The following is a 27,826-nucleotide window of genomic DNA, read 5'->3' as shown; positions in this document are numbered from 1 at the left end:
GATAAGTTGCTAGTTCGAATCCCATATGATGGAAAAGAGGGTGGCATTTTAGAGGATTGTCAACAAACTCTACATTTATTGGTAATTAGTAATGGTAACGTATGTGGTGGAACTTGTTCACACACACACACACATATATATATATATATATATATATATATATATATACACACACACACACACACACACACATCATCAGTAACATTAGCACCTAGCTAGTAAGCTAGCAGGAAGCGTTGCTAGTTTCAATCCCAGATAGCTGAAAAAAGCTGCTCACCACCTTTTGGCAGACTGTCAGCAAACTGGGGGTTTTCAGGAGCTAAATTGGACCCACATGAACGCTAAAGATGCTAATGTATGTTGGAAAACAAATATCACTTAAACATTGGCACGCGGCAAGTCAGCTACTGGGAAGAGTTGCTAGTCAAAATCCCCAAAAGTTGAAAGTAGATGGTAGTGGCTTTTGTTTGTGTGTGTGTGTGTGTGTGGGGGGGGGGGGGGGGGGGGGGGGGGGGGTTGTCAGCAAACTGTAAGTACACCAATGCTAATGATGCTAATGTATGTGTAGCATGCTATGCTAATATATGTATGTGTAGCAGAACTAGATCATGCAGACATCATTTAGAAGACTGCCAACTAGCTCATCAGCTAGCAGGAAGAGTTGGGAGTTCAAATGCCACATTGTGCAAAATAGGTGTTTTTGTAGGATTGTCAGCAAACAGGACATGTACCAACACTAATTATGCTAACATCATGTATACATGTATACACTTGCTGGAAGAGTTGCTAGTTGAAATCTCAGATAGTGGATGTTGGCTTGTCACCAAATTGATGCCTCCCAGTAGCCCAAATGGTGCGAATGAAAGTTAATGATGCTAACCTCATTTCAACATGAGCATGCAGCAAGTCAGCTACCGGGAAGTTTGTCGTCAAAATCGCAGAAAGCGGGAAAGAAGATGCTAGCGGCTTCTTGGAGGATTGTCAGCAAACCAAAACTGGACCCGCATAAAATCTAAAAATGCTAAAGTACGTTACATACCATAAGTATTGGAACTTGCTTACACAGACACACACACACACACACACACACACACACACACACACACACCAACAAACAGTCATCTCTAGGTCAAAAAGGTTTTTAGTTAGCGCCGCCCTAAAGGATCCACATGGTTACTACAATGAGGTCCATTCAGCAGAGAAAAGAACCAAGTCCAAAGAAAAAAAGAATAGCTAACTAATGCGACACCTGCAAGATGTCCACCTTGGAAAAATGATTCATTTGGTAGAGACTTTTAAGGCAACGTCTAACAATGGTCACTAGTAGTACAATACACTTACAGAGTGTATGTAGGACAATGCTGCCCCCTGCAGGCCACACTGGCACATTCTCAAGGTGGACACTAGAAAAGAGAGAATTCCAGATCCCAAACTGTTGGTAAGTGAGCAATTACTGGATAGCCTTGATATCCAGTTTAAAGTCCATTTACTAGCATGCTCTTTGTCCTCACTAGTAAGACAAGAGAACAAAAGAATGATCATGAGTAAATGCTAAAATGGCTTAGGCTGTTTGAGCACTTGATATCCTACGAGTGCACTGAATTCTGAATAAAAACTAGTGTGCTGAAAATAAAAGCTAAAACAGCTTGCCATAAACCTGTATCCCTTTTACACTAAAGCTAAGATTTTACCCCCCCCCCCTCTTTATTTTTTATATATATATATTTTTAACTACGCCACTGTTCTGTAGAATGGTTGGACAAAATCAACCCAGCAAATGTCCACAGAAGCTTCAGAATCGGTGTGTGAAGTTTCACACGTGACACTCACCTCTCCCGCCTTGTTGTCAACAATGTATTGTCATCTGATTGTGGGATGTCGTGATTCTATCCCATATTTCATGAATTCCCAATTCTGCGACACCGTATTGTATAAAAGGCAGGCAAAGTCTACTTTTTTTTTACTAGATTTACACATTCAGAGGTAGTATTACAGCCGTAACAGAGGCAATGTGTGAAAGTCGACACCTGACACACCTGACAATCTCCATCCATCCATCCGTTTTCTGTACCGCTTCTCCTCACTAGGGTCAGGGGCGTGCTGGAGCCTATCCCAGCTATCATCGGGCGAGAGGCAGGGTACACCCTGAACTGGTCGCCAGCCAATCGCAGGGCACATAGAAACAAACAACCATTCGCACTCACATGCACACCTACTGGCAATTTAGAGTCTTCAATCAACCTACCACCACGCATGTTTTTGGGATGTGGGAGGAAACCGGAGTGCCCGGAGAAAACCCACACAGGCACGGGGAGAACATGCAAACGCCACACAGGCGAGGGCGGATTTGAACCCGGGTCCACAGAACTGTGAGGCAGATGTGCTAACCAGTCGGTCACCATGCAGCCCCTGACAATCTCACCGTGATGATTTTTTTCCACTATTTCCCACTGCGGCAAAGCTCTATAAAGGACACCAGCACAGAATGTTTGGAAAGTAAGCCAAAGTAAACCGAGCATCTGTGCACCTTTGGAGGTAGCATCAGAGCCAATAACAGAGGCGGGACAGCATCTTTGTTCAAGCATATTTTGAAATGTTGAGACAGATGAGAAGTTTAACATGCGACACTAACTTCCTCGTCCCAGCCTGTGATGTTCTGTAATTCGACTCGACAACTTTTTGCCTACTGGGGTAGTAACGACACTTGTGTGTAAACGGGGATGCAGAAAGGGTTGTGCACTTATCCCGCCCGCCCCGTTGTGTTGAAAGCAGTTGTCCTACAAGGAGTTTATAAGTGACATCAAACACTAGAGCTGACGTTATGCAATTATCCGATTGCGGGATGCCGTCATGCTGTGTGAAATTATGTTAACAGGAATTCCAAAATGGATATGCACTGCCTACGGTATTGAAAGCATTTGTCACCATCACACAACTATTTATCATGTTGCACTGGATGCTGCCGCCATCCAAGGAATTGCAGGGTGGCGTGATGCTTTGTGAAAAGTGTGTTTACGGGAATGCCATAACGGGCGCGCACTTCTCCCGCCCTGTTGTTGAAAGCAACTGTTTCACAAGTATTGTCTATGTCATGCCACTTGCTACACTGATGTCACCTAAATGGGTAGCTGTGCGAGGCCGTGTTGCCGTTTGAGCCCACGCACACTTGTGGCAATATCCCACCTTTGGTGGGGTTCCACATGAAAGTCTGCTACGGCTGTGAGGCGGCCATTTTGTCTCTTTTCTGTTTTGTTTTTTTGGTATCTAGCTGTGCAATAACATACCGATGCTAAAAATCAGTTTTTGTGATTGTACGCATGCATCGAGCGTTCACGCCTTATATCTTACCTGAGAAACCCCCCCTTAACAACATGCCTAGCCGAGGTCTCATCGTGAAAAAGTGGTACAACTGAAGGAAGGGGGGGGTGAAGGAAAGTTGAGGTGTGCATGTTGTAAGGCAGCTGTGGCGGCCATTTTGTCAGTTCACACTTCTTGGAGGTGGTGGCAGCGGCTCGGGGCTTCTTCCATCATGGCCGCCCAATGAGGTATATGTAGTGTTGCTCTCCCGGGAGAGTCTCATGAGGTATTTTCTTCCATGTTTTTTTTTTTTTGGGGGGGGGGGGCATGTTTGATTGATCCCCTCCACTTCCTGAGAGAGGGACGCCATTTTATTTTTTGAGGATAGTCCAATGCGGGGGTGGGGGTGCGGTGGGGACAGTGTCTCATCTGTTCCGTCAAAGATTTCCCACTTTTTTTTTTTTAAATCAACCTGTGCCGATCTACGGCGTCCCATCATCTTCTTGAGGAAAAAATAGCTGACTCAAAAAGAGAAGAGAAGCATAGAAAAATAATAATTGAGGTTAAATATGGTCAAGCTCCTGAGGTAAAAAGACATCACTGCAGGTTGGGTGATTTGAGGTATGTTATATATATATATATATATAAAAAAAAAATCATTCTAAAAACACAAAATCAAAAGTAAAGACGACAAAATGGCAACAAAAAACAACAAACACTAAAGAAAAAAAAAAAGATTTTCAAGTTCAGTTGTGATGACACCCGTCAATGGGTATTTGGCTGCGCTGATTGTGTCTAGCGTATGTGTGCGTGCGTGTGTGTGTGTGTGTGTGTGTGTAAAATGCATAGTTGTGTTGTCATGTTCTATTTTTGGGCTTTTGTGTTCACGATTGGACAGCCAAGAGGTGGACAGGCTTGATGAGGTATTTGTTGTGCAACAGTCTGTAATCTTTCTCACGGTACAGAATATTCATGCTGGGCCGCGGGGCCTAGGGGGAGAGGGGTTCTTTAGGGGTAGGAGGGAGGGACCGGTTAGGGTGATCCGTTGGGAGCCGGCTCGGCCGAACCGGGGCCCTTGGAGGAGGAGGAGGAGGAGGAGGAGGACGTGGGGCTCAGGGTCTGTCTCAGGGGTGCAGAGAACCCAAAGCCAGCGCTGGTGGAGGCCGAGGTAGCGGCAGACACTGCCGACACTGTGGGCCCCAGCAGGCCTCTGGCTTTCTGAGCGAAGAGTGTTCCTGTAACACAATGCATCACTACATGAAATAAATAGCAGCTTTTTGCATGATACATGACGCCTTTCCACCGCTCACTACTAGCTCGGCTTGTTTTCACAATGAGGGAAACTGAAGAAAAAACAAATCTCTCAACTAGTCAATGATGACACAGCCTTAGCTGTGGACCCTGTGACACCCTCAGTCTCCTATCTAATACAAGAATGGAGGGGAATGAGAGTTTAAGTTTTGCTACTGTAAAGACACACAGAATGAGGTCTCGTGCAGCCAAGGGGAGACTGGGGAGGCTGCAGTATTATTGCGCTGCAGTGTCCACTTGGCTGCAGTGGAACTTAGTCTCCTCTCCAACAGGATGGCTCTCCTTACAACAGCCACAGAAGTAAACTTAAAAAAAAATAAATAATAATAATCAAGTGTTCATACTAACAATACATTTCCAAATGCATATTCTATCACTAACCCTGGATTGCTCATAAGTATATTGATCCCCTATAACGTAACTACGACGTTAGGAAGAATATTGTCGTGGACGTAAGATGAGGCATACATTAAAACCTCTCTCTAATTCGCTGCTAAGTGCTTTGGAGGAGGGCTTACAGAGACAATGTACATCTGTGATGGTTAGTTTGAGCAAGTCATGTAAACAAAGCGTGTAGAACAGTGGCGAGGCCAGCCCTATTTTGGGTGGTGATGGCACACGCTTTGGCATTGACAAAAATGTAAACCTCGTGAAAATCGGTTGAGAAATGAGCAAGTTATGACTTCATTTCAATGTCCATGCATTTCCTTTGCAGGGAATATTGACTTTCCCAACATGTCCGCCACGTAGGCACGTGGTTAGCCAAGCTCCTACAGCACCCTGGCGTATAGTCTTCATATCTATAGTCAGAACAGCTACACACATTTCCAGAAGTGATGCACAGGTAATGCTTGATTTACAACCCTGACACAATCTATGAAATGGCAATTGACCACAGGGCGATGCTTCAATGCCTCCTCTTGAATTGCTCTCTATTATGTACCGGCACTGACTCGGCAGGGGCTTCTAATGGTGCATACTGCGTAGCTATTAGCTAATAAGCTAATTAGGTGCTTCGAGCTACCGCTAGCTAATTGAATAGCAACGAGTTCTTGCCCAGTGTATCTGAGACGATATGAAATGGCGAAGTAGCTTATCCCAAGATAGGGCATGTTCATACATGGTGGTGTTTATTGAATTTAATTAAAAAAAAAAAAAAAAAAAAAAAGTATGAGTATGGGGCAGAAAACGTTGACAGGCTCTGCAAAAACTCAAAATCTTACCAAGAATATTTTATTTCTAGTCAAAACTAATTAAAGTTACATGCAGCACAATATACAAATAAATAAAATAAAAACTTGCCAGGGGAGTAAAAAACAACAACAAACTTACTCCTGTGGCAAACGTTTTGTCTACTTATTTCAAGTAATAATTAGGTTGAAACAAGTGCAAATTGTCTAAAAACAAGGTGATGAGTCTTCTTGTTTTAAGAGTTTGTTTTTGCAGTGTTTATTTTCAGTTAAAAAAAGCTGGCAGTATCAGGTCGCTCTCATTTTCATAACTACATGTGCTAAATCTAGTTAGTCTAGTTCAGGGGTGAACATACTTTTTGGCTCAGGGGCCACATTGACGTTTAAAATTTGACAGGCAGCCTAGCCAGGACCAGATTGCTTACATATAAAAAATAAACAACAACAACAAAAAAGACATTGTAGTGTTAATACTTAGATTTACTTTTAATAGTGTTGATTTGTTGATCACCTTTTTTTTTTTTTACCAATGCATCAAAGTCTGGTGTTAGTTTTGTTGTGGCAATTCTCAGAACACATCTGAGGTGACGACCACCGTTACTCAAAGTTGGTTACATAGATAGCTTGTTGGTTACAGCAAAAACACATATTTGATATTGCGACAATTGCATGCCAGACACGACATGCACCAACAATGTTATAAAGATCAAACAGTTATTCATCACCCATTTGCCTCAGGTAAAGCTGCCAGCGACCCTGTTTCACAAGGATTTTACTTGCACGTTACCTTTCAAAAGGCTATGAGGTCAGCCAACTCAAACGAGTGGGTTGACCCCATCAATATAAATACATTTGGTTTTGATATAACTTCTAAAAAAAAATGTATATCAATAAAAAATGGATATTTACTTCCAAATCTATAGGCACCTACTGTGGAATGAGGTATCACATAATAGTAATAGTCACTTTGGAGCATTTAAGTACCGATGAACACAATGAAGACAACTAGGTCTTTTATTGAACAAGTAACCGTGAGACACATGACAGCCACGAAAGAAGCTTAGTCAATGCTTCCTTTGAAAAGCAATACGCAGGTTTAGCCAACAGATGGAGCTTGTTTTATGCGTGTCAAATGCTACGAAGAAATGAATCATTTTAGGCCGATTGTCTCAAAGTGATTCATTGCTTCTGAGGGCCTTGGTTTCTCCATCCCTAGTTGGAATGTCTTTTATCCATGTTTGTGTTCTGGATTTACAGGGCAATCCAAAATGACACCCAACGTCAGATTTAAAAGTCGAAGATGCTCGCTTCACACTGCTGCAGCCGCTGTTTGCTTGAGTAGCCATTGTGTTTGGCTTCATCCATACAATGCGGGAGTGGGATTCTATAAAATTTTGGCTCTGGATTGGGATCAATCTGCCATCTGAGATCAGCCTCTGGGATCAACCTCTGTGGGAGTGCAAGGAAGCGGTAGTCAACGTCTACTCCCGTGTCAGCCTTTATTGCAGAGGCGTGCCAACCAGGACAGCCCCACAACATCCAGAACTTTCAGGAACTTCAGGACGGATCTCATCCACCCCGGGGGCCTGCCACCGAGGACCTTTTTCACCACCTTGGTGAGCTCAACCCCATAGATGGAAGAACCCTCCTCAGAGTCCCCAGACTCTGCTTCGTAACGGAAAGGCTTGTTAGTGGAATTGAGGAGGTCTTCAAAGTATTCGGCCCACCGACACACAGCGTCCCGAGTAGGGTTGGGCATCGTTTGAATTTGAGCAATTCCGGTTCCTTAGTTCGATTCCGGTTCCAAACAATTTTCGATTGCAATTCTTTCAGGGGGCTGGGTCAAAAAAGTTTGCATGGTTTAAATAAAGGGTGTCCAAATTATGAGCATCCATTTTCTTAGCAGCCCGCAGCATAGACTAAAATGAACATTTGACTCGAGGTTCTTTATAACCAGTATCACTATGAATACCTATGAACTAAAAGGCAATGTGTGTGGAACTAAACCAATTGACTTAATATTCATTCATTAATGTTTGAGCTAAAAGTTAAATATAGAATTGGTAATCATTATTTTAACTTTTACTATTTAATTTTATTGTTTCACTCACCCAGTTGATAGAGGTGACTTCACTGACAGCATTGTTATTTTAACAATGCCATATAGCTGCCCCTGTATTCTGTTTCATCAAGTCAAAAGGTTTATATGTGCAAGTTTTAACTTGACTTCTTGTTTTAAGCTTGCAGCCTTTTATTTTGAAGGGTACGCACCAGAACTCAGCATTTTGGCACGAAATGTACTTTCACACGGCACCGGTGATTATCATTTTTTTTAATGTATGCTCTAAAACTGAATGCTCTAAAACGCTGATTCATTTCCCTACCCACCGATGAGGCACAAGGTTAGTGTTCGTGATAATGTGAGACAACGTTTATGTGAATTTTGTCCCAATACATTGTGATGTAAAGTTGCTACGGTGAAGTTTTAGCCCAATTTTTTTTTTTTTTGTCATCGGCGCTTACATTGGTTTGAAGACTAAAATAAATGCTAAAAACCTTCAGTGCAAAAGTACAAGCAACCGTTTACCTTGTTAGCTGTCTCAATGTTGGCATAGACGTGTTTTATTGTTTCACTCACCCAAGTGACTGAGAGTTGACTTCACTGAAGCTCCACGCGGTGTAGGCTGAGGCTCGGCATGCGTCAGACACTACACATCGGGAAAACCTCCTTTGCACAATATAATCTTATTCCAAGTGTTGCACTGAGGCAAATGGTCATTAATTTTAACAAAGTTAAGACACACTTTTGCTCGTCGCTGTCGCCGTTGGGCACAGGCACGTCATCGTGCCCGTTCTTCTTCGTTGGTTTATGCCGCTTCTTCGTTGCTTTCGCCACTGTTTTTTCGCAGCTGGAGGACTAGGCATCGAAACTGGGAACCGTAATTTTTTAATTTGAACGGTTCCGGGGGAACCGGAACGTTAGTCCCGGTTCCAATCGGTTCTCCATTCTCGATGCCCAACCCTTCTCCCGAGTTGATGTCAGCAGTGCCCTATCCCCACTGTACAGTGTGTTGATGGGGCACTGCTTTCCCCTCCTCAGATGTCAGATGGTGGACCACAATTTCCTCAAAGCCGTCTGGAAGTCGTTCTCCATAGCCTCACCGAACTCTTCCCCCACCTGAGTTTTTGCCTCAGCAACCACCAAAGCTGCGTTCCGCTTGGCTATCCGGTACCCATCAGCTTCCCCCAGAGTTCCACAGGCCAAAAAGGCCGGATAGGACTCCTCCTTCAGCTTTACAGCATCCCTCACCAGTGGTATCCACCAATGGGTTCGGAGATTGATTGTCTCCACGACAGGCACCAACCACATTACGGTCACAGCTCCAGTCTGCAGCCTCAACAATGGAGGTGTGGAACATGGACCACTCTGACTCAATGTCCGCCTGCCTCCCCCGAATAGCTAGATAACACTGTAATTGAAAGTTAAAGAGGGTGTCACCCACCTGAGTACATTGTGCCATTGACCTCCACAGAGACAGTGATGCTGGCATTGCCATTGGTGGAGATGCTCAGAGACATGTCCTGCTGCTTCTCATCTGGAAAAACACACCAAAAACTCTGCTAATTCACTTTTTCTGCCAGTTCTAAGGTTGACAGGGAACGGCGGTGCGGGATGCAGACCTCTGGGGGTGATGGCGGGGGCCCCGAGGCGCAGGTTCATTGGCATCTGCGAGGCCATGGCCAGCAGGTTGTGCTGAAAGGCTTGCTGCATGAGGCGCTGCTGCTCCTCGGCCAGACGCGCCATCTTCCTCTCGGGCCCCTCTCCCGCGCTGCCCCCAGTGGTCTCCAGCTTCTCTCTGAGCTGCTCCAGCGTGGCAGCGCGCGCCAGTCCCGCCACCTGCTGCTGCCCCAGCGCCAGGGCCATGGAGGGCCTGGCCGCCATGATGGAAGGAGTCAGGTCATCTGGAAGAGGAGGTAAATTGAGTGTAAGACCACCTTCATATATCACTTTCACAATGTACGATGATTGCTCTTCTTAACGCTGGCAGCAGGTTCACATTCCTGTCATAATGACAGTCCTCAACAAAAACCTTGTGATGTCAACAGGGGTCTTCAAAGTTAATGCGGCGTGGGAAGCGTGTTATTAATCAGTTGTTAGACTCAAGGTTCTCATGGTCCCACACCTGGACATGCATACCACGCACACTACACAAAGGCAAAACACCTCAATTGCTCAAGTAACATGACAAACCCTTAAAGACCTACAAAACGTCAATATTTATTGTTGTTTTTAAATACAATCAATATGATTGAAAGTGCTGAAAACCTGTGAAAAGACTGAGAACAATATAGTACTGAATTGTTGAGATATGGCTTAAAACGGTCACTTTCTCAATGTTCCTGATTTTGTGGGCGGGGCTAAGTATCGTCGTGACGTCACATGGATCAGACAACGATGCTGCAAGTGCCCTCATTTCTTGCAGTGGCCGTTCGGCAGAATTGCAACTTTCTTGTTCATAAACCCACGTCTACCAGTATAGCGGGCAATTGGCCATGAATCTATGCCCACAACTCGAAAAAAATACATCTTTGCTGGAGTGTAATGTGTTTTGTGTTATTTGGGCAACGTGTCTTGTGTCTGGCGTGTTGTGTTGCGAGGCAGCGGCGCCGGACGTCAGTGCACGTCTTTGATTGGGGGAAGCGGGATTTTCAGACGCTCTCAGCGACACGCCCACAGCATCTGGAAGCTGAAATAATGTCTCAGTTCTTGACCATTTTGAAGCTTGATTTCACATATTTTGCGATTGTTTTTATCCATTCATTCATTGTCTGGCTTGTTACCAAGACTCTTTTCTGTTATGTGTTAAATTTACAAGACATTGTTTTTGTCTGTTTCGGGGGTCTTTAAGATTGTCAATTATTTGACAAAAAGTAGGGTTGGGGAATCATATACAGCTGGAATACGAACTGTTAAAAAGCCCAATAACAACCCCACATACAAATGATCATAATATATCATAAAGAACATCTGAGAACTTAAAAAAAGTAAAATGGGCGCACCACTCAGGAAATCCTGAAAAAAAGCCTTCAAACTCCAACTGCAAGTCATTCTCAATTCAGTTCTGTTAATTGTGCCTTACAAAAAACTGGGGCGTGAGACATTTCCTTTAAAATCACCGTCTCTTCACCTTTGTCTCTGATTTATGTTTGAGACTTTGATCAAATTAACATTTGTGTTTATTCTATAAACTACTGACAAAATAACTCCCATATTCCAAATCCAACTTTCAACATTTAAAAGATTTATTTGCAGAAAATGAAAAATGGTCAAAACACCACAAAGTCCAGTATTTTTTGCTGTCTTAATTCCCCCCAGAGCTGTATATATAAAATCACCAATAATCTGCAGTTAACCACTTCAAGGTTGTCAATGTTATACTTTTGACTGGAGCCTGGAATGTTTCTCACTTCTCAGCAGCATTGAACACAACATTAAACAGTGAGTAATGAAAGGACTGGTTGCAGTTTCTTTAAATGGGCAAAAGAGGGACCCATTTCTCTACACAAATATCCAGTCAGCGCACATCCTCTCACTGGAACACTCTTTGAACCCAACTACAGCATAACAACCAAGTATGGTCAAATACCCCTTTTAATTCAATGTTCATGTATTAGAAGCAGGTCTCTGTAGACCACAATAATACACAATGTTATATTAATACCAAAAGTGAGAATTTTATTGTTGTTATAGCAGATTTTGTACGTAGCTTAGTTGGTGCAGTTGTATCCAGAGAGTGGACAATTCCATTACCTTTCTTCAGGACGGACCCAGGCGAGCCCTGCAGGCCATTGAGGGCCGCAGAAGTGCCGGGCCCAATGGCGGAGAGGTGCATCTTGGGAGGGGAGAGGATGTGCGGATGGGCGGTGCTGGGCGACGGCGAGAAGCGGAAGAGGCTGTTGCTGTAGCTGGGGCGCCGACCCTCGCGCCGGTTGCTGTCGATGGCGGCCTGAAGCTCGCCCGGGGAGCTCAGGCCCTTCCGCTCGCACTCGTACGGGTACAAATACTTCATGTACCTGGGAAACAAGACACAAATGGCACTTTAGTTCAAAAAGAATCAAGGAGATAGGATAATAGTGTGTGTTTTCGCACTGCAGTATTATACTACGCAGTCTCCTCTTGGCTGCAGCGCTGCCCTCAGTTTCCTGTCCAATGAAATAAATCTCCTCACAATAGCCACAGGAGTAAATATTGGAGAACCACATTCTCTGCCATTGTCACATTAAACAGGAGACTGAGGGCTGCTGCAGCCAATTGGTGACTGCGGAGAAATAATGCTTCCAGACATATGTTCATAGGCTCTCAGTCTCCTCTCCAACAAAATGTGTCTCCTTACAACAGCCACAGAAGCAAATACAGGACAGCCTCGTCCTCCTCCATAGTTGTATCGGAGAGACTGAGGGCCGTCGCAGCTAAGTGGAGCTGGCGGAGTAACGCTACTCCAGCGTCCACAGCTTAGGCAAAGCAACAGCTATCGTGTTTAGTTTGCTCATTTGCAGCCATGTGTCATCAAATACACATGCTAACATAAAATGTTTTGTCTTAGCTTTGAATGCTGCAGTATTATTACCTCGCAGCCTGCACTTGGCTACAATACAGCCATTGGTCTTCTTCTCAAGTTATATGATATAAGATTTAAAAATAATTTAAAAAATCTTCACGTTTCCTTACAACGACCACAGAAGTAAATACCGGGACAGTTTGTTCTCCTCCATTGTTGATTGGAGAGAAGGCTGAGGGCAGTGGCGCTGTAGCCATGCGGAGACTGTGGAGTGTCATACTGCACTGTGTGTCAAAGAGTAAAAACAGACTGCGTGTTGTGCTAACGTCATAGAGTAGCTTTAGGCACAGTCACAGCTCCAGTGTTTTCTGTGGCATTAGAACACAGGTGAAAATGAACATGCAGTATTATTATGATATATGCTGACTGCATCACGGCAGATCAATAAGCCGCTAAGAGCCCCTGTGTCCATTAGATAGAGCCTGCGGAGCACATAAAAAATACATGAGGCTTCATTAGGGCATCCTTATTAGTGGACAGCATGGGGTGGCGGTCCATTCCAGCTTTTCCATACATACGGTGGCGGCACCGTTCTAAATGTTCTCAACCTACAAGCTGTCACTCAGTGAACTCTGAACCCACCTGAAGGCATCAATAAATCAATACTGATCGATCAACGTGATGTAATGGATGCAGGGGATTGGATGTTTGAAGGGAAAGTGGCTCACGGGAGGAGACAAATGGCATGTGTATAAACACAGAGGCGAGGATTCACACAAACACATGCTTGTTGCTGGGCAACATGGGGCATGTGGACCCGTGAGAGCATTTGACGCAGCGAGCACCGCAATGGAACTGCTAGAAAGAAAGCCCAGATGTTTTATTATGAATAAAATTAAAACTGTAAACATTTATGAATAGACACTCCCACTTTTTTTTCATTGATTGACTTTGATTAGAATGTGTCGGCACTATTTAGTGTCACCCATCTGTCTGAAAATTCCATAGCAGGAGTTCATCAAAGTACAAGCCCTGGAAATTTTGCCCAAAATGGCCAACTGCTCAATTTTGGGCATGTTTCTTTGAAACGTTTTTCATGCTTCCTGTCATGACAGACACAATTTAAAGTCAATGGGTAAAACAGGTGTTGGGGCCTAATTTTTCTTTTCTAACTTTGCGAACATTTTTGAAACACCACACCACACTCTTTGGCAATTTAACGTCACCTATCTGTCTAGGATACCTGCCTCTGATTGGGGCTCATTTGTCCAAATCCCCGAGTAGAAGTTTGTCAAAGTATGAGCCCTGGAATTCCACCCAAAATGGCTGCTTCAAACCAAAATGGCTGACTTACTCTTCAATTTTGGGCATGACTCCTCAAGCCTTTTTTTCTGCTTCCTGTTTTGATAGACATGTCCACCCAATTTCGTGTTGTTTGGTAAAAGTGGGATTGGGGCAAATTTTTCCCAACTATTCAGGAGGCGGCGGCACGGTGGCCGACTGGTTAGCGCGTCAGCCTCACAGTTCTGAGGACCGGGGTTCAATCCCCGGCCCCGCCTGTGTGGAGTTTGCATGTTCTCCCCGTGCCTGCGTGGGTTTTCTCCGGGGACTCCGGTTTCCTCCACCATTCCAAAAACATGCATTAATTGGAGACTCTAAATTGCCCGTAGGTGTGACTGTGAGTGCGAATGGTTGTTTGTTCCGATGTGCCCTGCGATTGGCTGGCAACCAGTTCAGGGTGTACCCCGCCTTCTGCCCAATGATAGCTGGGATAGGCTCCAGCACGCCCGCGACCCTAGTGAGGAGAAGCGGCTCAGAAAATGGATGGATGGATGGATATTCAGGAGGCCTTCCAAAAGGTTATTTATTCATGATAAACACAAAGAAACCATGAGGGCCATCGCATGGCCAGGTGCAAGGGTCCTAAATATTGTTGAAGTAAATCACTTCAAGACTGAATGTAGAATGCCATTTTGTGTCTTACTGTGTGCGCAGTGTGAAAGCGGCGCTGGTGATGGAGGTGGGCAAGTTGAGTCCCTTGGTGATCTCCCTCCAGATCTTCTTGTTGATGACCTCCACCAGGCCTCCCTTCTCCGTCACCAGCTTGTAGAGCATATACAGATCCAGCACTTGCTTGGCCATGATGGGAATACGGTTGACCGGGGTGCCTGGCGTAGGAGGGGAAAAACATACATGATTCTACGCTGTCTGGGTCGTATAAGCGGAAAAAGCATAAAATGGTTGCAGTGTCAATGATCTTCTTGTTTGCACCTGCTTTCGTGACAGAGTAGCCAGACAAGCTCTCCATTGTTGAGGCTTGTTGGCACTTAAAATGAGAGAACACCCCCCCACCCCGCAGGAAATAGTAATGAAAACAAATTAAGTTTCATCTGTGATAGAAGGCTGGATTTTCGACAATGTGTATTATTATTGCAAGTCATCAAACTTTACTTCTTTGTTCCAGCCACGTGCAATAAGGAAAAATTTAACTCACCCATCTGTCTAGTGTATATGGTTTAAATTTGAACACAATCTATGGGAGTTTGCATTTGAATGAACCCTAGAAATGGTTAAAATGACTCTAAAATAGCTGCTTCAAACCAAAATGACAGATTTCCTGTGTATTTTCAGGGAATGGCTTCTTAAGACTTTTTGGTGGGTCTACTTACAAAAGACTAGGCTACCAAATTTCATGTTGCTATGTTAAACTGGCCTCGGGGTCTGGATTTATTATTATTATTTTTTGCTTCAACCTTGAGGAACAGTTTTACAATTGAGTGTCACACTGTTATGATGATTCAAATTTGGTAGCAAACGGAGACACAATTTCACAAGTTTGTGTCTGAAGGACCCCGGGAAATGACCAATATGAGATTTGTATCCACTTTTGAAGAACACTAAGGATATCCAATCTCATGTCCCCCCCCCACCCTCTCTTTACCATGATCCATATCCGTAAAATAAGGTAATTGTGAGGTAATCGGCACTGTTTGGGACGAGGGTGGCAAAGAAGTCGGCATGTGTCTGAAGGAATCTGGGAAATGGCCAATATCAGATCCAACGTCATGTTTTTTTCTCATTAACATGATCAGTATCTGTGAAAAACAAAATGGTGATGTGGTAATCGGACGAGGGTGGAAAGCATGTGTCCTGCACGCCTGTTTAATTTGGCTTGAGAACACATTAGCTGTGTTAAGGCAATCTGGCTTGACCTGGAATAGGGGATTCGCAAACAACAAAGCTGAGCGGCTCGAGACTTTTGATACAGATACATTAAATATTGTCAACAGCTTATCTGGACTGAAGCTTGTAGGGAGTGTGTGGTGAGGAGCAGGTGGGATTGGGAAAGAAGGTGAAGGGGGCTGTCGTCAATCGATGCATCATTTATTATTTTCAATTGGTAGACAAAAAAAAACAAAAAAAAACAGTGACACATTTTATTTGATCTAACACAACAAAAAGTTTTCATACTTCAATTTTTGGCTCAGATCAAAAATATTAAATTGAAAAATGAAACATGTTTAAAATGTTGAATTGGTTGGGTTTAAGTGTCCCAGAAATGTGGTAACGAGCATAATAAAACACACGTTAGCTTGTTATCCGCCACAATCAGTCAATTGCGAAGTACACAAAGTTTCTCGCATATCAATACACAACAGTTGAAAGAAGAATGAAAACCACGTTGAAAATAATGTTTTTCAAGTGATTTGCCTCAAGTCTTCTCGTCCAAATGAGGTGTTCTGTGTGGACATGAAATAGTTGAGACCAATGCAATCGGACAAATGTGGTGAAAGCAATTGTCATGTCTTCCTCCTTAAGAGTTACATGTTTCTTCTATTTTTTTTTTAAAATGACTTTTTAATTTATGACACTAAAAGGTGTCCCTAAAGGGCAAATTCAACTCCCACTCCAATGTAAAAGTCTACATTGGAGTGGGAGTTGAATTTGCACATCACACATGGAACCAGATCACACACATCCAGGCATGCAAGGAGCGATTCAGAGGGAAAGAGGTGCGCAGAGTGCTGCACCACTTGAGCTGGGGCGCTGGGGACGATGTCTTGCTCGAGGGCACTTCAACAGTGGGCAACAAGCAGACTATCATCTCACCAACAGATAGTTGGCATCTTCACAGTTTTTTTTTCCTTAGTGGTACTCGAACCCATGTCCTCCCACGTCAAAGCCCAAAGTTCTCACAGACTGAACCACTGCTGGCCATTTTGGTCGTGAGCCACATCGTCATTACAGTATGGTTTTCCTCAGAGGGCTGTTATGACTGAAAATCGTACAGTCACATCATATTATCACACACATTTTACATAATTGCCCCTGCAATTTACTGTTATATATACTGTTAACAACAACAATTTAATTTGAAATCAGAATTCATAGATAATTGTGGAACCCAAATATTTAAGTGTACAACTATTGTTCAATATATGTTTAAAATGTATATGGTTGGGTAAAAAGTGTGTAATATCTGTTAAAGGTGAAGAAATAATATGCAATTTTGGTAAAGATCTTGTGTCAAAATTAAAGAACAAACCCATTTAGCAAGAAACATTATGTAGATGCACTTTATTTCTTTAAGTGGGCCACAAAGTGATGTGGTGGGCCGGATCTGGCCCCCAAGCCTTGAGTTTGACACTAGTGTGCTACACAATACATAACTGTCCATGTTATAATATGGCTGATGGATTGTAGTCATGGTCTACACTGATTGTTATGTTAAGCTACCTTTACTAATGTTTGTGACCAAATGTCCGGGTCATGTAAAGTCAACCAATTAAATATTAAAAGCAAGTTCAGTCCTGTGGAAGGACTTTCCATTTTGTGTTTCTGTTCTGAGCCTAAAATAGAAAACTAAGTGGGGAGGGGAGGGCAGCCGGTGGAGTGCGGCGACCCGCTAATCCATGGACAGCAGTGGGTGGGACCTGCAGGATAGTCCGATATAATGAAGCTCATTTAGAGGATTGTGTCAGTAAATCCACACACCTGAGGCACACACACTGGGCCGCTCGTACGAAGACTTGGCCTGCCCGGTTAACTCCCTGTCAATCCTTCAGCCCCTTAACCTAGAATTGGACTCATTAATGACTTTGGCAAATAGCGGCGATCAGACCACCCAGATTAGAACAGATTCATTTAAGGAACATGCTTTTAAGACATGTGCACTGGAGGCTATGTGGGCAAATGGACTTGCCTCAGAGCAGAAGTCAGATTCAGACCTGTAAACTACTTCTGGACTCACAGGGGTCGGGTTACATGGTTTTTAAATGACATCTGTGTTTAAAACCTTCAATAAAGTGTGTCAAAATGGACATTTTGTATAAAACTGTCTGTGTTCGGAATCACTCCCTATCCGCTATACTGGTTAGTGCCTGACAGACCCATCCATCCATCAGTTTTCTGAGCCGCTTCTCCTCACGCGGGTCGCAGGCGTGCTGGAGCCTATCCCAGCTATCTTGGGGCAGGAGGCGGGGTACACCCTGAACTGGTTGCCAACCAATCGCAGGGCACATACAAACAAACAACCATTCGCACTCACATTCACACCTAGTCTCCAATTAATAAGTTTTTGGGATGTGGGAGGAAACCGGAGTGCCCGGAGAAAACCCACGCAGGCACGGGGAGAACATGCAAACTCCACACAGGCGCGGCCGGGGATTGAACCCTGGTCCTCAGAACTGAGAGGCTGACGCTCTAACCAGTCGTCACCGTGCCGCCGCCCTACAGACCCTTTCCAAAAACGTTTGAATATCATGGAAAAGTTGATTTATTTCCATAATTCCATTCAAAAAGTTAAAATTTCATAGATTATAGGTTTAGGGCCCACAATTAAACAATTTAAAGTATTATTTGTTTATTTTTTTTACAGCTTCCAGCTCATAAAACCCACAAAATCAGGAATTCAAGAAATTAGAATACTGTGAAGAAACAAGTCAAAATTTTGAAGGCCATAAATGTTTTAAACAGAGTGTCACACACTAATCATTTCCCCAGGTGTCATTAAATTGCTTCAGTTTGGTTTAATTGTCTCAGTTGGGTTCAATATGGGGAATACTACAAACTCGACAACTGGCCAGAAGAGCATCATTGATACTCTCCATAGAATGGTTAAGCCACAAAAGTTCATAGCTAAGGAAGCTGGCTGTTCACAGAGTGCTGTGTCCAAGCTTATCAATAGAAAGTCTAGTGGAAGGACAAAATGTGGCAGAAGAAGATGCATCAGCAAACGAGATTAGCAGATTATCAGAGTGGAATGAGGCGGGAGCCACAGCTTAAAAAATCATTCAGACGCATCCGGGAGATGGGCTACAACTGTCGGGTTCCTCGGGTCAAGTCACTTCTGAGCCTGAGCCAACAAAGGAAGTGTCTCAACTGGGCCAAGGAGAAGAAGCACTGGACTGTTGGCCAGTGGTCCATGGTCCTCTTTTTCGATGAAAGTAACGTGTGCCTTTCATTCGGGAATTAAGGTCCGAGGGTTTGGGGGAAGACGGGTGAAGAACCGAACCCAAGGTGCTTGAGGGCCAGTGTGAAATATCCACAGTCAGTCATGATTTGGGGTGCAATGTCCAAGTAGGTGTTGGTAAACTCTGCTATCTTAAATCCAAGGTCACCGCAACAGTCTACCAGAATATCCTAGAGGACTTAATGATTCCTTCTGCTGGGGCTCTCTATGGAGATGCAGATTTCATCTTCCAGCAGGACCTGGCCCCTGCCAATGCCGCCAGAAGCACCAAAACCTGCTTTGATGCCCATGCCATCACAGTGCTTGAGTGGCTGGCCAACTTTCCAGATCTAAACCCCATTTGAGAATCTATGTGGTATTATCAAGAGGAAAATGAGGGGCACCAGACCCAAAACAAAGCAGGACTGACAGCAAGCATTAAGGAAATCTGGGCTTCCATAACTCATAACTCATAGGCAATGCCACAAGCTTTACAATTGCACACATTACTAGTGGTGGTAAGATACTCGTGTAGCCACAGCTGCCTTGGGGCAGTGTGGTTGCCATTCTGCGCCTACGGCCACTCCAACCACCACTAAACATCCAACGACATTCATTCAAAGGCAGGTGACAGTCCAAATCTTGCTAGCATTTTGAAAACTTGCATACCCTGCCTTTAAGATTGTTACTTAAAATAGTAGCTATACAGTAAGCAAACTGTGACAGTTTGACCTGGATTATTTCAATTTCCATTATTTTCTGCGAGGCTTTAAAATACAGTCAAATGGAAAGATTATTGACCTCCTCAAAACGGAATATTTTAGTACTGGCAATACAGTGTTGCGTATCAGGTGGGACAGAAGTTCGCCGTAGAGCTGTTGATGCTGCTTGACTTACCAAAGCTGCAGATAAATGTGACAGGGAAACATTGGTCTAATCTGCAAAGCCAGTTAACGTGATGCATAACAACGGTGCCAGCTTCCTTTGCAAACAGACACCAACACTAATATGTATAATATGTGTGACTTTTGTAGTTCAAAGCAGGTCCCCACTGACATGCACTGCATAAAAAAAAAAATCATGAAACATTTCACTCAGTCTGAGTGTGTGTAGTGCATCTCTACAATATGAGTTTCACTTTTTGAATTGAACTACCTAACGAAATTAAGATTTTGACACTATACTAATTTATTGAGATGTACCTGTAATTCCAGGAAAAAACAGCCAACATGAGCAGCATCATTTTTACATTGTTTTCCATTTGACAAAGAAAGAGCCCGGTGGAAAGCAATCACAGAGTCAATTACGCTAGATGTAACATTCCCAAAGATACTGTCCCCAGTAGGGCTGCAAAATAGTGGAAAAAAATGACATTGCAATTATTTAAAAACCTGCAACATATATTGCAATGTCAAATAATACAGGATCGGTGTTGGGGAACGAGTTCAAAGTTCTGTTTATCATTCCAAAATGAACTATACTAGTTCAGAATTCTAAATTTTGAACTAAGTTAGCTGGTCCAAAAACTCCCCCCCCCAATATTTTGTTGATGGGCTATTACCCTCAAAATACTGGCATTTCATTTCCCCATTGTTACCACCCATTCAGTCTACCTGAGTTGCCAGCTGCAGCTTTCACCCTACAACCTCAAAAACATGAGAAACATTTTTTAATGGTGTATTTTTTAAAATTAGAAATTAAAAGAAAAACAGGACTTTTGTCCTTAATGTGCACAAAACAAAAACACGCAACACTGACAGGAACAATGGTGAAAGGACATAACTGCATTCCTTGCAGCTCTGGCTGAGTATATTAACGGAATAATCTATCTATTCTTATATTACAAAAAAAATATTCCATATTATCTGTGTGATCATAGTGTTTTAACTAAAGCATTCTGATAAATAATTTTCCTAGTAATCCATTTTTACAATGATGTACTGTTATACAAAAGAACACATTCACTCCCTGAGCTCACCTCGCACACTCACGCAGCCTGCCTGGCTTCATTCTGAAGAGCGAAGTAGGAAATGCAGGAGGTGTACAATCTTTTAATCTTTTGAGCATGTCCAAACACGTCCCTCTGCTGGCCACTTTTAATATTACAGTTGCTTCACTGTATATTACAGTACACCAAAATCGCAGCAGACCCTGCGATGTGACTATTGCCCACAACTACATCGCGATGACGATGCTCAAACAAAATATTGTGCAAGCCCTCGTGCCCAGCAAATCTTCTGCAGAGGTTGCCTTACTTCACTTGTTCAACTCTACATGAGAAAAGACCATGAGAGAGTTGGATGGGGTGCGAAAACGTCACACACATATACTCCAGCCGAGCCGTGCAATTAGCTGGCGCTATTTTTGATGCTAAATTTTCGAACATTTAAAATGTTAATTTATTAAGGCTTGTGTTTACATACATGAGTGTGGAAATGGTTCACTTGGAAATGTCCTTATTTTTATAAAGCAAACATTAAAATAATACAACAATATAGTTTTTGTTCATGTGTAAAAAAAAAAAAAACACAATGCTTTTCATTAAGACATAAGGACATTTGGAAGTGACCCCCAAACATTTGAACAGCAGTGTATTCAGTGTTCCTCGCTCTCTCGCGGTTAAACGTTCTTGCCCCTACTATATTGCAGATAATATTACAGATAATTACTGTAATGTCCTTGCATGTGGGAAACGAGAGCCACAGTCGCTGACAGACGTTCATCATTTATTAAAAGTTGGGAGACGAGTAAATCACAAAAAATAAGCACACTCAAGCAGAAGCTGCTGTCGCCCACAGCTCATGCTTAAACACACGCAGACAGGCCCCGCCTCTTTAATGCATGTGCACAGCCACTTCAATACAAACTATATTTTCTATACATTTCATCATTGCAATTGTTTTTTTCATGTTTAATTACAATGTGTTTAAAAAGTATATTTTAATTACTTCAAATGTGTTTCAAACATATGAGTGGAGTAAAACTATACAAAACACGTGGTCTGGAATGTATCCTCGACGATAAACCGTAGTTTATTGTATATACAACAGTGTCTCTATGTAAAACATGAAATTGTCTGGGCGACCTCTTGTTTTGACAAAAGGGACATTTTTCCAGGACGAAGCACTTAGTTTTAGACTTTACACCGATTTTATCGGGCTTATTGGTATAGGCCGATAATTAGCATTTTATGCTGATCGGCTTTAATGTCATATTACGCCGATCCGATCGCTCTGCAAAAGACATTTACTCTGCCTCGCCGCATGCACAGTATACTTGAATCCAAAAGCTAGTTTATTTTGAGCCTTGTTGCGTGTATTTTGACGTAATATTGGAAATATCTGACGGCCAATAAAGTTATTTAAAAAACAAAACAAAACATGTCGGCGGTGTGGATCAAACAACACGTAATGCCCGGATCGTACTACAAGACAAATTTGCTCTTTCACGATTGCACTGTCAGACTACTGAAATAAAATCTTGTATTCCGATACCACCGCATCCCATTTTTTTTTTTTTTTACAATCATTGGGCTTTATTTTGTCAACTCAAATGCGACCAGATACACTCGCTACCGTGGTGACGACAACAAGAGTGGAGCGCGCAGACGATATTATAAGGACAAAATGGGGAAAAACGTATGTTGGTGGTCACCGATGCTCAGGACAGGAGAGGACATTCGTTAAAGGTTTGCTTGAGGTTTGTTCACATACTTTTAAACGATACGGCTTGCAAGCAGGCGATAAAATGTTATGTAGCCTAGCAAGCTAGTGGTATCACGAACGGTGGACGTAAAAACGCCGCCATTCTGTCGAATCAGGCTCGAAAGTTTCGGTGTGGGTGAAGTAATTTAATTAAAAATAAAGTAATTTAGTTACAGTAAGTTAGCACCCATTATTTCTGTCATGTAATGTTGGTTTGACCTGACTGATTAGAATACATGATCTGACTAGAGCAGTGATTTCCTACCTTTATGGAGCCAAGGAACATATTTTACAATTGAAAAATCTCATGGCACACCAACAAAAATGTACAAAAAGCAGATACATTAATTACTGTATTTACTTCCTGCCATCTAATAGAAGACCATTAATTTGCTTCTGTCTGTCACTATACCTCACTGGCATAAATAGAGGAACAAAGATACATTATTTATTGTAAATATATATATTTTTTAGCAATTAAGTACACAAGTATATTCAGTAAATGAACAGGTCATTTAAATAGACACATTCCTCCACCTTGTGATCGGATCGGTGATCGGTTATCGTTTTATAAAATTCGCTGATCGGCCCCAAAAATCCTGATCGTGTAAAGCCGTACATAAATAAATAAAATAAAATAAATTCTATTATTGCCTGGGCAAAAAAAACTTGCTGGGAAACAGTTTCAATGCTTGTTCAGTATCAAGGGAAATAAAACAAAGCCGAGAAAGTTGTGGGGTGGGGGCCAGTAAAAGTTTTGAAAATTGTCATTGTCATTTGTGTTTTTTCTGAGCGAAGGGTTAAAAAAAAAAAAAAAAAAAGAAAGAAACCGGATTTTTGTACAAAAATAAATAAATAATAATTCTGAGATTTTATGTTAAGGCCATTTTGCCCATTCCTTCTATGGAGTGAAATCACAAGGAACACAAGTGCCGTAGGAGATTTTACGGCGCTTGATGAATACAAATGTGGCTACAATGCATCCCCGCCAGGCCCGAAAAAAACCCCAAAACGCTAATATTGTGTTTTTGCCACGCTCCGAGAAAACGGATCAAAAGTGTTGGCCATACTTGCTTGTCACTTATTTGATGCAGCATCAACCCCGCATCAAACAATTAGTACAACCAGTGGGGTCAGAGATCAGCCCGGGATTATTGATGTGTGAATTAAAGTGCAGGTCAGCAGGAAGCCATGTTTTCACGCCGCAACAATGAGCCCACAACAAATGATACAAGAGCGCTTTGGCCCCCCTTATGGGGTGGTCTGGCCAGCTGCTAGTAAAGCCACAGACAGCTAGCGACACACTTCATATGTACCAATACAGATGTGTTTTTAAAACAGGACGGCAGTCAATGGTCTAGCGCAGTCGCCCCGAGAAAAGCATGTGTGTCACTGTTTTACAAGGATGTCGTCAGACAAATTCAGTACTAAGGACATAGATTTAAAATGTACAGCGAACCTCCACCTATTCACAGTTTGTTATTCATGAAATCATCTACTGCGGTTTTTTTGAGTGGAGCCTCAACTCAGCTATGAGCTGAAAATCTCACCTCTTGGCATTTTTGTGCTCCTATTACGCTCTATGATGCCCCAAGGTGTTGGCAACGCCTTGGCCAATATGAAAGTAGTAATTAGTGTCATTAAGTACGTTAAAGTGCTATATTTCAACTGTGAGACAAACATCTTTTTGCATGTCAGGGAGAAGACAAGTTTAGCCTCGTTTGTTCGTGAAACTTGCGGAATCTTCGCTGTATGTGCATGTGCATGTGAAATTTATGTGCATGTGCTGGGTGAAATTTTTCAAAATCACATTTTTAAAAGTGATGATGGAAGGGAAGTTTTAAATGAAAGTCCTCTGCAATCGTAGTTCGGGTATATTTACAGTTTAAACCAGGGACCTACAGTACATGGTGGTGGCCCCGGTGTCAGGCCACCACCTTCCTACAGACGTTGGCCCAGCCGTCGTCAGGTCGTAATTTCTAATTCGCCGAAATTTTTCAGATGCCGAAAATGACCCAAAAGTGCATTTCCAGTTATGAATTGAAACAGGATTTTGTGATGACAAGAGAAAAACTATGACCAGTACGCGCTTGACTGAGTTAGCTTCGACTAGTCTCTCACACACACACACACATCGTATATTAGGGGTGGTACGGTTCACAAATTCCACGGTTCGGTTTGCATCTTGGTTTTGTGGTCACGGTTTTCGGTTTTATTACACCGTTGTCTCTTAGAAAAAACAATTATTCTTGTATACATATACATACACACACACGCACACACACACACACAAACGTTAACTTGGGTTATCTTCGTCTGATATTTACATTTGTTTGATGATCTCAAACAAAGTGTGGAAACTATGCAAAAATATACGAATTTGAGGAGGGGGCCAACACATTTTCACGGCATTGTGTATAACATGCAAAACAAGTGACTACACTTCTTAAAGGTTTAAATAATACAGTATAAAGATGCCAAAGACAAAATAATCACTAACATTATTTGTATTATATCATGAATATACAGTGTTGGGGAATAGCTAATTGCATGTAATGAGATTATGTAAATTAATTACAAAATGTATGTAACTGAAATCCATTACATTGCTGGGAGAAAATATGTGGTTAAATTACAGTTGCTTGGGAAATTTCTATGATTACAATTTTAGTTAACGTACATTTGAAAAATAGCTGCAAAAGCACTCCCCACCCCCCTCCATATCACTTCTTCCTTCTCAAGCCGACGCTTGTGATTGGCTCTCTCCGGTCATGAGCCATTCTGCCGTAGTCTCAAACATGACGTAGTTTTCCAAATATGACCTTGAAGTGCCACCTTGTCGTGCAATCTTTATTAGTATATCTAAGATTTTGAAACGAGGTTTAGACTCTTAAAAGAACACTGACTTTTGAACAGTTTCATCTTTATAATTTTGTACTTTTTTATGGAACATTATGATGTGCCAAGTCAATTAGGCGTGGCAAGGCTCGGTGCTTGTCCGGGGAATTTGTGACTATTCTAAGTAGTGCGGAGCTGTGTGTGAAACCTAAGACAGCATTAATTAGTCAACACAAGGTTTTGCATTTCGGTGTGGTGCGATCACAATATGGAGTGGCACCTTTAGTAATTCAGTAAAAAGAAACAAAAATCACATTAGCAACAGCTGTGTCCAGAGAGTCAACAAGCCGCTTCTGACTTCAGTGTGTAACATCTGCGCCATTTAACTCTAACCAGCCTAATTGGACCGGTCCCAAACACCTCTTTTGATCAGAGCAGAACCAAGTACGCTTTCATCACATGCGGCCATTTCTGCCGTTGTAATTGTTTCGACTTCTCCATCTGCTCATTTTACTAGCAGAGCCCTAGTGGAGTGTCGGTGAGGACGTGGAATTGAGAAGGACAGGAGCCTCGCAGGGTTCACATGGCGAGCCAGAGCTCATTTCATCTCTCTATAAAGCACTGATCTGTCCACTCAGCTGCTACCAGCGCATCTGTAATTGGCTGCAGGCTTCACCTCCCATCATCCTTTGCCCTGGACTGATTTCCCCCCAGGGACAAGGCCATCAGGAGCCTAGTGATTAATGGCACCGGGGGTCAGGGGTCACTTTGGTGGGAAGTGCGGTGGCCAAGGGCCCCCCCCGGACCACTCCCTGAGTCCTTCCTTTGCCACATGGCTGTAGCCTTCCAGTGGCGAGACTGGTAATGATAGGGGGGGTGCAAATAGAGTCACACAGATAGGTGGCGTTGATGGAAGTGAAAAAGAAGGCTCACAAGTCTAGACAACAAATCCAAACCCAGATCTAGAAACATTCACTGAAAACGGAAGAAAAAAACAATTCCTTTTCGATGTTTTTTTTATGAGACAACTGCAGGTTAGAGACTACTTGAAACTGGGTCTCGAAACGGAACTTCTAAATGCATTACATTAAATTCACCTTTTTGAAAGTAGGTATGTTAAACACAGAGGTCATGTGACGTGGGAGGCAATAGAACTCATCCTTTGACTTGTCTCTAAAGTACTTGAAAAGACTTGCTGCGGAACTAATCAACCGTCTGGAATCTGATCGATTGCTGCATCCTCAACAGTTTGGGACAGAGCTATTCTATAGAGTGCTGTGCCCATCACTAGGATCTGCATGCTGTCTGGGCACTGCTGGATAGAAGTGCTGGAGTGGAGTGGAATGTTAATGGACTGCTTGTATAACGGTGGTAAAATCGGAGATTTTAGATCCAGTCCGATCTGCCTTTTTTTTTTTTTTTTTTTTTTTTTTTTTTTGCTGACATCGGACCGATTTCCAATCTCAAAGATCGGCACACCGCTAGTATTTGAACTGAGATAAAATGTCATCTGCAGCTCTGCAGTGGTTTAAATCTTACCTGGAAGGAAGACAATAAGTGAAATCAGTGATTGGTGATACAGTACACTTGTCACATAGTTATAGCAGAGAGTAACCAAGTTTTGTACAACAAAATAAGGCAATTAATAGGCGTCTGGAGAATTGACGGCCTCACAGGATTCCCTCTGAACTGAAAAAGGAATGAATACATCACTGGAGACGTCATCTGAGAACAGGGTCAGGTTAAAAGTATATTATTATTAATAATAAATCTTTATATATAATATACATATATACATACATATACATACATACATATATATAAACATACATATATATATATATATATACATACATATATATATATATATATATATATACATACATACATATATATATATATATATATACATATATACATACATATATATATATATATATACATATATACATACATATATATACATATATATATACATACATACATATATATATATACATATATATATACATACATACATATACATATATACATATATATATACATACATACATACATATACATATATATATATATATATACATACATACATATACATATATACATATATATATATATATATATAGATATATACATATATATATATATATATATATATATATATATATAGATATATACATCTATATCTATCTATATAGATATATATCTATATATATATATATATATAACTTAAGGTGCACAGAACAACGTGTTGTTTAAACTAATGCACTCAAATGTAGAAATACTAATGCATATAAAGTGCATATATAGATGAAGAATGTGCTAATGACTATACAATATAACTGTGTATGAAATATATAAAAATGTTCAAATTATTTTAACTTCATGTTTGGCTGGACTCGTACCTGCTGAAAGATAAAGTTCCTCTTAATCTTTCAGCTTTCGAGCAGAAGCCTGAAGGTTTTGTCCCAACAC

General features: G+C 42.1%; 1 protein-coding gene across 1 annotated transcript in view; it reads right to left on the bottom strand.

Moving 5' to 3' along the window:
- Positions 1 to 528: 528 nt before the first annotated feature.
- Positions 529 to 27,826, bottom strand: part of LOC133398316 (AT-rich interactive domain-containing protein 3B-like) — a 159,111-nt gene continuing 131,813 nt past the window's right edge. The window contains exons 5-9 of the mRNA XM_061669944.1: positions 14,343 to 14,526; positions 11,611 to 11,873; positions 9,480 to 9,761; positions 9,302 to 9,394; positions 529 to 4,532 (exon numbers count right to left, since the gene is read on the bottom strand). Of these exons, the coding sequence (XP_061525928.1) occupies positions 4,330 to 4,532; positions 9,302 to 9,394; positions 9,480 to 9,761; positions 11,611 to 11,873; positions 14,343 to 14,526 (1,025 nt within the window). The 3' untranslated portion in view covers positions 529 to 4,329. The remainder of the gene's footprint in view (positions 4,533 to 9,301; positions 9,395 to 9,479; positions 9,762 to 11,610; positions 11,874 to 14,342; positions 14,527 to 27,826) is intronic.

The sequence above is a fragment of the Phycodurus eques genome, chromosome 2 (assembly GCF_024500275.1).
Source record: "Phycodurus eques isolate BA_2022a chromosome 2, UOR_Pequ_1.1, whole genome shotgun sequence".
NCBI classification, from domain to species: domain Eukaryota; kingdom Metazoa; phylum Chordata; class Actinopteri; order Syngnathiformes; family Syngnathidae; genus Phycodurus; species Phycodurus eques.
The sequence above is the reverse complement of the archived record's forward strand: the minus strand, read 5'-3'. Positions and strand labels throughout refer to the sequence as shown.